The sequence below is a fragment of the Pseudochaenichthys georgianus genome, chromosome 1 (assembly GCF_902827115.2).
Source record: "Pseudochaenichthys georgianus chromosome 1, fPseGeo1.2, whole genome shotgun sequence".
Taxonomy (NCBI): Eukaryota; Metazoa; Chordata; class Actinopteri; order Perciformes; family Channichthyidae; genus Pseudochaenichthys; species Pseudochaenichthys georgianus.
In genome coordinates, this window is record NC_047503.1 from 41,697,260 (window position 1) to 41,712,191 (window position 14,932).

The 14,932-nt window shown below is 39.8% G+C and overlaps 1 protein-coding gene across 1 annotated transcript; it reads left to right on the forward strand.

The window, feature by feature from the left end:
• Positions 1-1,468: 1,468 nt before the first annotated feature.
• On the forward strand, positions 1,469-11,631 carry LOC117449834 (zinc finger protein 184-like). The gene is made up of 12 exons (XM_034087731.2): positions 1,469-1,651; positions 2,434-2,608; positions 2,708-3,090; positions 3,483-3,696; positions 3,998-4,050; positions 5,101-5,251; positions 5,337-5,423; positions 5,598-5,672; positions 5,774-5,860; positions 6,069-6,146; positions 6,521-6,763; positions 7,718-11,631. The coding sequence occupies exons 1-12, from the start codon at positions 1,643-1,645 to the stop codon at positions 8,500-8,502; spliced, it is 2,340 nt and encodes a 779-aa protein (XP_033943622.1). The 5' UTR covers positions 1,469-1,642; the 3' UTR covers positions 8,503-11,631.
• Positions 11,632-14,932: the final 3,301 nt, after the last annotated feature.

A 14,932-nucleotide genomic window follows, 5' to 3' on the forward strand; every position in this document is an offset into this window, starting at 1 on the left:
GATCCTTCAGCAGGATACTGATTCAAAGTGTGATTTTAGCAAACGAGTGCTTTTGTTTTGAAATCACTTCCGTGAGTTTCGCCCCGCCTCAAATCAAAAAGCAAAAACGCCTCTCAGACGCTCTTCCGTTTATGTGTTTAATAAAGAAAAACAATTGGACGGTAGATACACGGATTGTTATATTATCATTAGATTTTTTAATAATTGATTTTCTGTTATATGTCAGAGGGAAATATTCAGAGATTCAAAGGCTTTATTGTCATACGCACAGTAGCTACAGTGTAGTTATTATCTTAAGTCCCAGGCTCCTCCATTAATGCAACATAAACATGTATATAAGACATAAAATAATATACCAAATGTAATGAAATAATGCAAATAAAAATAGTGCAAGAAATGACAGATTGAGATAAAAAAAAATGCAAGAGAATGTTGCAAGACTGATGAGCAAGTAACGCTAGAGAAGTCATTATATACATGTAAAATAGAATAAGATGTGCTATAATTTACTCCACTTTAGTTTGACACTTATTGCTACTATTTTGTAGAGTATTCTTAGGTTTGCCTAAGTAGAGTATTTTTTCAACCACTGTCTATTTTCTTAAGGGATAAACCTGAATGTTATGGAGTGGTGTCGCCAACTTCCTGAAAAGAAAAATGATTATTTTTAAATTAAATGGAAAGTAGTCTGGAAATAAGAAAAGTATAACATTCTATCTTAAAAAGAAAAATGGACAACTTTCCTGCACTAATTTTATGAATTGAAATAAAATAGCACCATATGCTTAACTAATATTTAAAAACAAGTCTGTGAATCTGTTTGTACATCAGTATTTGAACATGTGTATGATAAAGAAAGTGACATGTGTGCCTCCAGCAGCAGAAGAAGAGGACAGAGGAAGATGTCGTCTATTTTCTTCCTCAGTGATGTTCAAACCAACTGTTGTCTGCCATGTGGCGTTTAAAATCTGCTTTAGTGCAAAGTTCAGATCAGATTCTGGACTGAACTTATCATGAGGTATTCCTGACCTTGATAATTACAAACAGTAACCTATTAACTTTCACGTTGGCTCTGCAGGTACAGGAGACACCTTCCAGGGGCCACCACTCCTCAGAGGGACCGTCCCTAGATTCCCTTGATACCATGGTGAACTAAAGTAAATACTAGTTGTCTTAATTATCATTATTATTAAACACACATTTACACGGTTTTAGTACTTTACTTAAGTATTTTCAATGGAGGCGTTTTACTTGTAATGGGGTATTTTTGCATTAATACTTCTTCTTAAGTAAAGGATCTCAATACATTTTCCACCTCTGCTAAAATGCTTGTCCATTTGAGTATTTATTCTCTAAAGTACTTTTATACTTTTATAACATTCGGTAGGGGGCGGTATTAGCCTCCAAGCTTGTAGCCTGCAATCACGGAAGGTAACAAAAAAAAAGCAGCGAAGAAGAAGAAGTGGTGGCCTAGCAGCAGCGCGGTTAGTTCCTAACGGCTGCTGTCAGTTCCTAACGGCTGCTGTCAGTTCCTGACGGCTGCTGTCACCACAACAACGCAACAACGTAACAACGTAGCTTCATTAATTCCTCACCCTGGTTTTCTTATGACATCCTTCAGACCCGGAGAACACTTCCCATTATGTTTGAGGTAAAGTGGCTGCTTTTCGGGGCTGTTTCTATAGAGCTAACTGTGTGTAGCTTTACTGTTATAGTTAACTAGCAGCTGGGTAGATTAACCTGGTAAACAGGTGAATCAAAAGTGATGTTAGGTGTGGGTCAAACTGGGTTAGTTTAAATATAACAACTTCTCACTCCTATATTAAATATGTATTATATAGTCAGAATAGGTTTATTGGTAGCTAGTTAGCTTGTGACGTTTGTTATTAAACTAACGCTGGTTGCATTCAGTAACATATAAACAGTGTAACCAAGTACATTTAACATTTTAAAGGACTTGTACTTTACTTGAGTATTTTAATTTGTTGCTATTTTGTCCTTCTACTGCTCAATTTCAGAGTTAAATCATGTATAATCCACACTTGAATAATACTTTAGTTAAAATCTGAGTAGCATACTTCTCCCACCTCTGATTGTTATGGGGAAATGTGTTGCATTTGTTCCTTAAAAAACCCAAGAAAAAATATCATAAAAATACGTTAAAAGGGTATGTGTTTGAATCAAATAAATACTTTAGTCCTTTCTCCTGAACATTGCAAAGTGTCTCTCATTGTTGTCAATGCGAGACACTTTGAATTATGATCACACTCAAACTGTAACAATGTGGCATCACTCGTCCTGACGGATCTCGTATTTTTTGTATAGCATTTTTCATTTAATGTATGCTGCACTTAATGTTGTGAGACATCTCAAAGGTTTCTGAGGTTGGTTTTTATACTGAGCATTATTGTCTCCGTCTGTATTTCTCTTTAGGATCCTGATCTCCAAGATCCGTTGTCACTGAGTTTAAATGAAAACTATAATGGCCAGAATTTGCCACAACATGATACAAAAAAAGCACCAACTAGCCCTGAGTATGATTGCAAGACAACAGAGATTCGAGTCATCATCAAAGAGGAAGAGGAAGGGTGGACTGTGAGTGAAAATCGTGAGTGGTGAAATCTTAAATATCTGCATCACCTTAATACATACACAAAAATATACTTGCTCATGATTTTCACATTTGTGTTTATATTTTTAAACACAGATGAGGGCTTCAGATCAGCGGGAGAAAAAGAAGAAACTTCCACATACTCATGTCCTCCTGACGTTAAAGCATGCGGGACGGAGAGCTCTGGATACTCCTCCACCAGAGAGGAGCGGCCGACACACATGCTCACCGACTCGGAAGAAAAACCTAGGATTTCCTGCATAGGGGGAAAATCAGATGGGAGTGTGACCGCGCATCAGGGCAATAACACTGAAGAGAAACCCTTCTGCTGCGAGACGAACCCCGGACAGAAAAGGAACATGAAATCCTGTCAGAGACAACATGCCGGGGAGGAGAGTCAAGAGCAGAGCCTGCATGTAAAACAAAGCACTTCAACAACAGAAGAAGCAGAGACCAAAAGATCAGTACCTTGCCAAACAGTATGTAAACATAGTTATTGTGGTAGAAGTGGGTGAATCCGAATTGTACGAACAATTCTCACGGTTAAATTAAGAGAGTTTCAGAACAAAAATGTACCTGTATCATGCGCCTTTTTAAAGGACGAAACTGCACACATTTGAGTGAAAGAGACCCTTTAAGTGTTTGATCAATCACAACAGAGCTGGCCTGAGAAAAATAAAGAGCTTTTGGAACATTAGAGAATGTAAACATGTCCCAGTAAAGACACAACGTGCAATTATTAACCTGAAAATGTGCATAATATGTCCTCTTTAAAGTGTCAAAGTTGATTTAGAAATGTTTTTATCGCTATGCATTCCAACAAAGTTAGAACACATTTCTCTGGTCACAAATCTGGTTGTTGTGTATTCAGGATTCTGCTGAGCGTAGCCCCCTGAAGTCACAGGGACTGAAGATGGCGTCTACAAACTTAGAGGACCAAACGCTGCATCTGACCGTCAGGCTGCAGGCAGGGGAGGAGGAGGAGGAGGAGGAGGAGGTGGAGGAGGAGGATGGGGGAAAAAAAGAAGATGAAGAAATCGGGGGTCTAATCAACTCTGATGGAGAAGTGCTGGATTGGGATGCCAGTAAGTGATTCATAAAAGAATGTCTGTTCAGTTTACCATATGAGATGATTTGGTAAAGCTTATTTCAAGCAGCTGTTTGAAATAAAAGACATTTCCTGGGAATTTGCAACCAAACAATTCAAGTATTTTCAAAACAAGAACTTTTTTCGATTAATGAGATATCTATTGTCTTTTAGTTTTCTGTTATCATTTTGTTTACGTTGTTAATGAATGGTATTTGAATGCAGCTATTTATGTTACACCTATTACAGGTTTAAACTTATAATAATATACTTATAATTATCTTGATTTCTTTTTACAGAAGACAGTCCTGACCAGGGCTCTGATTGCAGAAAAAGTCCTCAAGCTAGCAAGGTAATTTCTTCTTGAGACTCAATTTATTCATTTCCCCAAGTGCATATATATTTCCATATTCAATAAAGAAAATAACAACAACTCAGTACTGTAAACATATTGGTTGTATAATTGGACCAGGAAACGACACACAACATTCATTTAATCACAACATTTATTTACAAAGATTTTGAACATGAGCCAAACAATCCTTCTCTCAGTGAATTATCTAACTTTCCCCCTACATGATTTTTAGAAGTTACTTTCATTTTCTTACAATAAGATGAATTTCCCCCCCAAAACGTTGTCTCAACTTCTCTTGAAGGACAACATCAGATTTCCCACAATTGAACAGAAGGAAATTCATCCCAACCCACTTCACTTTTGTAGCCTTTCGAGTAGGGCTGTGCGATTATGGCAAAAATCCTAATCACGATTATTTTTGGTCAATAATTGATATCACGATTATTAAAAACGATTATCCATTTACATCCATTTATTGAAAAAAGAAATGTGAACAATATGTTTTTAACAGTTGATTACCCTGAACTTTAAGTATAATTCAACTGAAAAACCAATAAAATAAATAAATAATAATAATCGTTGTTTTCGTAATCGTTGCAAGCCAAAATCGTAATCGATTAATTGCACAGCCCTACTTTCTCGCCAACACCAAAATAAATGTAACTGTTTCCTTGTGTACCTTCAAATGAAAGTAGGTATAAAAGTGAACTACTGTAGAGAGCAGTTGTTGCCCAATAACAGTACTTCATTATTTACATGTTGCCCTCCAGAGTAATTAAACTTGCAACCTAGTGCACTCAAAAGTACAACATGTCATCTCATTATTACTTTTGCATTTGGGACGCTTTGAAATGGCTACTGATGTGGGATTACTATGAATATATGGAGAAATGTAAATTGACCGTTATTCCACTGCATCCATCTTTACGATTGCATGTTGTTATTCTTGAAGGCAAAGGCAGAATGTCTTCCTGTGTGTCTTTATCTCTTGCCACTTGATGCAGTGTGCGCCCCGATGCTGATGGTTTTGAATGATTATGATCACAGGGTGTCGTCCCGTCCAAGTCTCACCTGCAAGGCCAAACCCAGAGAGGCAGCAGTAGTCCAACGCTCATCATGGAGGTTGTGTCTGTGGGGGCAGAAGGGGAGGAAAGAGAGAGAGTAGTAAAGATGGCAGCTGTCTCGTCCTTATATTGTGGTAAACACAAGTCAAAACGATACATTAAAAGAGTACAGGATGTAAAACAATAGTTATGACTCGGTTATCTTTTCAATGAAACCAGGGAAGAGACACAGAAGAAAGAAGAATGTTCCAGCAATAACGGGGGTGTCATTGGACGACACAGAGAAAGAAGTTCCTGCCAATCCTGGTGAATGAAGATTTTGAATATAATACACATCTTGAATATTGGTTTAAGAAGTACATATGAAGGAATTAGAAGGGTTGTTTTTTGTAACATGGCACTGCGATTTCAGCATCAATATAATAACGGTGTCTTTCCATTTTGTAATTATGGTTCATGGTGCTTTCCTTTGTCTCAAAGTAAAAAGAAGGGGCAGAAGAAAGGTTTCACAAACTCCTCCACTGAGTGCCGAGGATCCAGAGGCAGAGCCAGGAAGTGAGTGTACTTGATTTGTATGCCAAATGTTTGTTTATGCTTTAAATTAATCATTGTGCATGTTATTGTTTTGTTATATTAACTTGTTTTTTTTCTTGAAGTATCAAGGCGTACCCGAAGGAAGAGAAATGTCCCTACCTACGTGGAAACAGAAGAATTTACCTCCAAAGTTGCCCGCCGGGTTGCTGGTAAAACATGAACAAATACGTTTGGGTATTGTTTCATTGATTCCGATTTTACTCTGTGATTATGATTCCTTGCATAATATTACAAAAATCACTGGTTTAGAACAGAAAACAAGTCGGATTTGAGTCTTCTTGATACCCAACCAATTTGTTTGACAGTTTAGCATAAATATATGTTTTCGACTAAAAGCTTCTTCTTTTTTTATGCTAGCAAAGCGACCTCACAGAAGGAGGAAAGATACCAAACTATCTCCTGAAGGGGAAGGAAGAAACACTGTTGTTTCTGCTGGTAAGAGCAAATAAAATGTTCCACAATATTCTATAACAAACATGGTGGAGCAGCTGCAGCTAATCCTGGAGAAACCATTATCATTGAGGAAGGATGTCTGTGTTCTTAATTTCTTTGTTACCATGTTACCAAAATGTTAGTGTAAGGATTTAAGTACTTCTTCAAAGCTGCCTGTAGTTAAATAAACCTGGTGCAGTGATTTAGTGCGATGGATATACTGCTGTGTAAACTATTATTTTGATATGCAGATTTCCAATGCAATGCAAGGAACATGGTTAGTTTGTGATTGAATGTTGGTATGGCAACAATCTCATTTTGTAGGCATTAAATCAACAGACAAACTTTTTTATTTCACTGTTTTTTTCCATTTATAGGAAAGAAGCGCCCCAGCAGAAAGAAGGTTCATGTTCCCATAGAAATCCCTCCTGAGCTTCTGAAGAAGCCCAAAGAGAAGATGGAGTACCACTGCACAGTGTGCAGCAAAGAGTTCCCTCATGCCTACAAACTGGAGAGGCACGAGCTGATCCACACCGGAGAGAAACCGTACTGCTGCTCCATCTGTGGGCGGGGCTTCAACCAGAAGGGAAACCTCAAAACGCACCACAAGGTCCACTTAGGTGGGAGCTGAAAACACTGAATCATATCTAATCATTTAAAATATTCTCATAGACTATTTGCAATTCTATTTCTCCCAATGAATACATGTAATGTAGATATTAACAGTTGTCTTTACTTTTTAAGTATCAGGGTGTCCGCGGGGTCTTAAAAGTATTAAAAGTTGATAAATCAATTTAGCCAAAATTAAGGCTATTAAAAAGTATTAAATGGCATTTTCCAAGGTATTACATTTTGTAGCTTGTTTTCAATAAGTATATAAATTGTCCAAAGAGGTTGTATTCTACAGTCTGCCTGAATTTAATCATTGCGTAGGTGTGTAGTGTGATTCTGTGTAGTTTATTTATGGCATCCCGTTGGATTTGACGTCATCTGAATAGGACATCGCACGCTCACTGCTTGATAGCGTGCGAAGGTCCATTTACGCCGGTTGTTAAACAATATCGTTATGGGGAAATGCAAGATTGCGTCCAAATGGTTGGAAGATAAGGAGAAAGGACAATCAATACTGTATATAGTAAATGTGAGGTGAAGTGTGTCGCCAATGTAACCGGTTAAAACTCGAAGTGGCGATGAGGTCTTACAATGTATTACATTTAACTTCAGGATTCCTGCATATACCCTGAGTAAGTATTCTCAAAGATACCAAACAATCTTGAAATTGGCATTTTGTTAAGATAATCTGAATTGTTTTTTATTTAATTCCTACATTTGTTAAAAAACATAACTTCAGTCAAGCAGGCTTAAGTCAAACCTCATGTTTTCAGCAGATTCAGTAGCTTTTTTATATTGCACATTGTACACAGAGCAGTGCAGGAAAACAAGAATGAATGTCTTCCAAGTTGCCTTAAAATGACCTGTGACGGAAAGTAATGCAGTAAGTCCTAAAGCAATCCTAAAAAAATGTGTAGTTGAAGAGTAAAACATGATTTTTCTCTACTTTTGTCTCTGTGAAGGTCTTAAGGGCTCTTCTGATCTTGACGAGGAGGTGAATCCGATAGCATCTGAACTCTCTGAACACTTAAAGTCTCTGCCGGGCGAGTCCAGGATCAGATCGTCGCTGCGCTGCCTGGACTGTGGAACAGAGTGTGAGAGTCATTCAGCTTTAAAAGCACATCACGTTACTTCGCACACAGAAACAGCCGGGGAACCAGACGCAGTCAACCACAGCCCGTCGCCGCTTCTCTTCTGCCGCCGCTGTGGCGTTCAGTTCAGTGAGAAAGAAAAGCTGGAAGAGCATATGAAAACACACATCAAGGCCAAGCCCTACTCCTGTCCCGACTGCGGAAAGAAGTTCATCAACGAGAGCTACATCCAAATTCACCAACGCATCCACACGGGAGAGAAACCGTTCCTCTGCTCCGACTGCGGCAGAGGTTTCCACACCGCTTCCTCTCTCAAGCTTCACGAGATGCAGCACTCTGGAGAGAGGCCGTACGCATGCTCCATCTGCGGGAAGACGTTTCGGATAAACTCGTACTTAACGGCACATTACCAGACCCACATTAGAGACAGGCCGTTCATCTGCAGTGTCTGCGGGAAAGGCTACTCCAGAGCGGAGGAACTGAAGGTGCACCACCGGCTGCACACCGGGGAGAGACCCTACGAGTGTGGAGAGTGTGGGAAGAGCTTCATTTACCGCCAGGGTCTGCGGCAGCACCAGCGCACGCATGCTGGGAAGCGCATCGGACCAACCAGGCAGCTGGGCAGACCCAAACAACTGGCCAGCATGGACATCTAACAGTTGATCTATTGATGTTAGCTGTTTGAAGATATTACAGTTAATCAAGCACTTATTTCCCGTTCTTCTTCCTTCCATTCCTCCACTCCCTCCACTCTTAAACAGCAGAGACAACAGAGTGGTGCCGGGATGACGTATTTACCCGGAAGTAAGCTGCGCATGGGTTCCCTCGACAAAAAAGCAATGGGATTTCTCCATAGGATTTTGGGAAATAGCTCAAAATAGGGTCTGTGGAAAACAAACCTGTTTGATAAATGCACGTTTTGTTCAGTCGGATAATCTCCACATGTCTACCCTACTTTTATAATTTTCTAATCATAAATCTAATCGCCAGAAGCAAAATGCTAACGTTATGCTATAAACGAACTACAGCCGAGTACAGCAGGGTCGCACGACTTCAACGTCACGTCAACTTAAAGAGCCTGTGACACGGTTTTCCCCCATCATCCAAACCCATCAATTTGAGTACATATTGTCCCCTTGAAAACCGTTACTGAACTGATTTTGGATATTTGTACTTTGATAACCATTAATCTGCCTTCAATGTTGACAATTTTCTGGATCTTCTCGCGGATTCTTCAAGTCCCGCCAAATTATGGGTGACGTCATTGCGGGCACAGCGCTCCAGCTGCACCGTCCAGGATCCCAGCATCTGCATGTAAACCTTTATATATATACAGTCAGATGTAAACGCACGACGGCGCACACAGCAGCAAGCTCAGACAGCGATGACAGGTTAATGTTGAACGTGTCTGAGAGCTCATATGAGGCTGAAGGATCGGTTTATGTTGTATCTGTTAGAAGTTTAGGAATGAGGTGCGTCAATATGGGCGATCATATGGTCATGTAGCCAGTGGTGGAATGGGACTAAAAATCATCCCGGGACTCTCGACCGGCCCACTTCGGTACCGAGCTGTCAACGGGGGGAGCGGGGGATGTAAAATACAAATATAATGTATAATGTCTGTGTCTTTGACATTAGCGCTGCTAGCCACCTGTGCCCTGTACTACGAAGCCAGTTCAACAGACCCTGGATATGTTTGAGTAACAAACAAACTAACAACAACAAACTAACAAACGAGATCTCGCTAAGCGGTCCTACGACGCTGGTTATCAACTCGGTAAATCAAGCCAGGGTTTCTCTCTCCAGCTGAGAGCGCGTTCACGTCTAAGACACGAGTGGATCTGACTTTAATTACATTTGTCTCGAGTGTTTCGTCAACATAATGTGTTAAATAATACTTCTGCATCGAGTCTGTGACACTGTGAGTGTTGCACGGCCAGATGAGGCTGGAGAAGATGACTCAGATAAGGAAATATATGATATATTATGATATTATCTGATCGATGATCTGATTGATGATGTAATATGAATGATAAGTGCGACACGTCGGCGTCTTCTCTGCATACGGCAGTTTAAACTGTATTTCCTTTATCCTGTAATATGACTTGAGAGATTTAAACTCCGCACACTGAGTGGATCTCTTTTCTATAGACGCCGGAGGCGGGCAGCGTCAGGTAAAAGAAGTTATTTAGCCTTCTCAAACCTGAGCCTCACGCGCCGCCTATGGGGGATGTGCTAGTTACTTATCCGACCGGCCCACTTCGGTACCGGCCCATCGGGATTCGTCCCGATGGCCAGTCCGCCACTGCACCCAGCCCACGTAAACTGTCAACGGGGGGAGCCTCGCTGCGGGGAAACGGTGGACCTAGTGTCCCGATCGGAGTGGGAATAATAATAATAATCCGTGCATTTTATCCATTAATTTCCCCAACATTGTGTTAAAAAACCACACGTTTAATCCACGTTGTTGGTGTACTACAACTACAAAAAGCATCGGTTTGTTTTCTCATCAGTAAATGCAGACCGGCTCAAACAAACGATTTTTAATCATCATCCTCACTCATCATTTAATGTATCATATGTTCGCCGAATTGACATGAAAGCACTAATAAATGTAGTTTCATCCACTTGAGTTTATAACCACAAAAATAATCGATTTGTTTTTATATCACATCCGATGGGAGGAAATTCAGCAGCTCTCACTCCCGATTTGTAATCCTAATGTAATCATCATCTTCACCACGATCATTTATGTTTATGTCGCCGAATTGACATGAAAGCACTGACAAATATGAATATACTGTAGTCAACTTCATTAAAACGTTATTAACGTGCCTAAACTCAGTAATTCACCATTTCTACGCATGACAACACACTTTGTCTGTGTTTGGCTCTCGAAGCGTTCCCGCATTGACGTCACTTCCGGCTTCCCCCAAAACTTCAAAATGAGTGAAGGAATTTCCCCGCGATGTTCGAAATTATTGATATTTAACGAAACGGTATCGCTTTTTCTTTTTTAAACTGACGGTTCGAGATTACTAGTAGCCCAATATTTCATTGCACAACAGTTGTTGGGATGGTGTCACAGGCTCTTTAAGATCCATATTCCAAAACAAATTCAAAATTGTACAAGTTGAATCGTTTGTTTTAACAGTTAGCAGGAGGCAGGTACTTGCTTTCAAGCAGAACATGGGGGAAAACAAACTTAGCGAGAGTGTTTACGTGTTCGGCGTAATGACGTACAACGTCCTCGACAACTTCTGTAGTCCTATTCAGCCACTTGTTAACAACCATCGTTTTTCAGACACGTAAACTCTTCAAGAATCACCAGTGGGGTCACTGCTGATGTATTTAATGTCGTAGAACAAAACATGATCCGTCTCTTAAATGTGTGTCATCCACAGACCTTATTTCCAGATATTTTCCAATATCCTATGGAGAAATCCCATTGGCTCTGAGACGAGGGAACCGGTAGTGGTAAAATGCTAACTCACTTCCGGGTTTTAGGACTCGTCACTGCACCACTCTATTACTGTGTTGGAAGATATTCGCTACAGAGTCTGTGTGGGTTGCCAAGAATATTTTTAAAGATGTATTGTGTTGTCTTTCTCGTATCATGTTTTGTACCCATGCTCTTATGTTTACTCTTCTCTTGTAGCCCATCTGTGCAATTTGAGTGCCTTTGTATCCTGCATGCCAAATACTAATACTTAATGTTAAAAGAATTATGCACAATATCCTTGTTATAAGAACCATGTCAAATGAATACAGATTTTTTTCAGAAACCTGTCTGGACTGTTTTTTCAACTTTTCAATAACGTATCCCCACATTATAAAACGTATAGTTCAAGATATATTCTCAAACAAATCATTAAATGCATGCATAACTTACTGGTTCGCTTTATCCGACCATTTCTTAGTAACTTTTGAAGTACTGTTACTTGACTACAAAGCATTAGTCAATAGCTCCTGCAGCAGAAACCTATCTGTTAGCTCTATAGCCAAATTTAAGGAAGAGATTCCACCAATATCAATCAATCAATCAATGTTTATTTATATCGCCCAATATCACAAATGTTACATTTGTCTCAGTGATCTTCACAGTGTGTACAGAATATCAGTATGCCAATACGACACCCTCTGTCCTTAGACCCTCACATCGTACAAGGAAAAACTTCCGGAGAAAACCCACAGTTTAAAGGGAAAAATGGGAGAAACCTCAGGGAGAGCAACAGAGGAGGATCCCTCTCCCAGGACGGACAGATGTGCAATAGATGCCGTGTGTAAATTGAAAAGATAATACATTTGAAACATAGGTAGTCCAAATGTTTGGAAATGCATGTGTGTATAATAGGAAGATGAATCTACGAGGATATCCATCCAGGACCGATGATCCAGGACCACAGCCACAACTCGCGATCCAGGGCTCGCGATCCAGGACACAGGACCACAGGATCATCCATGACTCCGGATCCCGGCGTATATAGACACCAAAAAGAAAGAAATGTGGGGAAGCTGGGTTAATCGGAACATGAGAGTACACAGGTACAGACAGAGAGAAGGAAGAAGTAAGATGTCCCCCGACAAACTAAGCCTATATCAGCAAAACTAGGGGCTGAATCTAATCAGCCCTAACTATAAGCTTTATCAAAAAGGAAGGTCTTAAGCGCACTCTTAAAAACGGATAGGGTGTCTGCCGCCCGAACACAAACTGGAAGCTGATTCCACAAATGTGGAGCTTGATAAGAAAAGGCTCTGGCTCCCATTGTACTTTTAGAGACTCTAGGAACAACCAACAACCCTGCATTCTTGGAACGCAATGCCCTAGTAGGACAGTAGGGTATAATTAGTTATTTAAGGTAAGATGGCGCCTGCCCATTAAGGGCTTTGTAGGCGAGAAGAATAATTTTTAATTCTATCCTGTGTTCTATAGGGAGCCAGTGTAAGGCAGCCAGAACAGGAGTAATGTGGTCCCTTTTCCTAACTCTGGTTAGTACACGAGCTGCAGCATTTTGAATCAGCTGAAGCGACTTGACTGACATCTTGGTACTCCCTGATAATAAAGAGTTACAATAATCCAGCCTAGAAGTAACAAATGCATGGACTAGTTTCTCTGCATCGTTTTGAGGCAAGATATGCCTGATTTTTGCAATGTTACGTAGATGGAAGTAGGCGGTCCTTGAAATTGATTTTATGTGGGCGTTAAAGGATAAATCCTGATCAAATATAACACCAAGATTCCTTACAGTCTCACTGGAGGCCAAATTAATGCCATCCATAGTTAGTATATCTTTAGATAAATTGTTTCGTAGATTCTTCGGGCCAAGTACAATAACTTGTTTTGGTCGTGTTTAACATCAAAAAGTTTAAGGTCTTCCGCGTTTTTAAGTCCTTAAGGCAGTCTTGTATTTTATTTAGATGATTCATTTCATCAGGTTTGATTGATAAATATAGTTGAGTATCATCCGCATAACAATGAAAGTTTACAGAATGATTCCTTATAATATTGCCTAACGGAAGCATATATAATGTGAACAAAATAGGTCCGAGCACTGAGCCCTGTGGCACTCCATGGCTAACTTTGGTTTGCGTGGAAGATTCATCGTTAACATGTACAAACTGAGAGCGTTCAGATAGATAGGACCTAAACCAGCCTAAAGCAGTTCCCTGTATGCCAACTAAGTACTCTAGTCTTTGCAATAGGATGTCATGGTCGATAGTATCAAATGCAGCACTGAGATCGAGAAAAACAAGAATAGAGACAAGTCCCTTGTCTGAGGCTATTAGAATGTCATTTGTGACTTTAACCAGAGCTGTCTCTGTGCTATGATGTGTTCTAAAGCCGGACTGAAAATCTTCAAATAAATCATTGTTTTTTAAGTAATCACACAACTGTTTTGCGACCGCTTTCTCAAGAATCTTTGAGAGGAACGGAAGATTAGAAATAGTTCTATAGTTGGCTAAAACCTCTGGATCGAGGTTGTGCTTTTTAAGAAGCGGTTTTATCACTGCTACTTTGAATGATTGTGGAACATAGCCTGATAATAAAGACATATTCATAATATTTAATAAAGAAGTGCTAATTAATGGAAAAACTTCCTTCAACAGCTTAGTTGGAATTGGGTCTAACATGCACGTTGATGGTTTAGAAGAGAGAATCATTGAATGTAATTGTTCAATACTTAACTCGATAGCATGTCTGCATGTAAGGGAGGAAACTTATACAAAATGTACACCACCCCAAATTGATCATGTTGTTGATAGTGGTACAGATACTTCGCTTAGGCAATATTATAAGGAATCATTCTGTACATTTTCATTGTTATGCGGATGATACTTAACTATATTTATCAATCAAGCCTGATGAAATTAATCATCTAAATAAAATTCAAGACTGTCTCAAGGACTTAAAAACGTGGATGACCTTAAACCTTTTGATGTTAAACACGACCAAAACTGAAGTTATTGTATTCGGCCCGAAGAATCTACGAAACAAATTATCTAAAGATATACCAACTATGGATGGCATTCATTTGGCCTCCAGTGAGACTGTAAGGAAGCTTGATGCTTTATTTGATCAGGATTTATCCTTTAACGCCCATATAAAATCAATTTCAAGGACCGCCTACTTCCATCTACGTAACATTGCAAAAATCAGGCATATCTTGCCTCAAAACGATGCAGAGAAACTAGTCCATGCATTTGTTACTTCAAGGCTGGATTATTGTAACTCTTTATTATCAGGGAGTACCAAGAAGTCAGTCAAGTCGCTTCAGCTGATTCAAAATGCTGCGGCTCGTGTACTAACCAGAGTTAGGAAAAGGGACCACATTACTCCTGTTCTGGCTGCCTTACACTGGCTCCCTATAGAACACAGGATAGAATTTAAAATTCTTCTTCTCGCCTACAAAGCCCTTAATGGGCAGGCGCCATCTTACCTTAAATAACTCATTATACCCTACTGTCCTACTAGGGCATTGCGTTCCAAGAATGCAGGGTTGTTGGTTGTTCCTAGAGTCTCTAAAAGTACAATGGGAGCCAGAGCCTTTTCTTATCAAGCTCCACATTTGTGGAATCAGCTTCCAG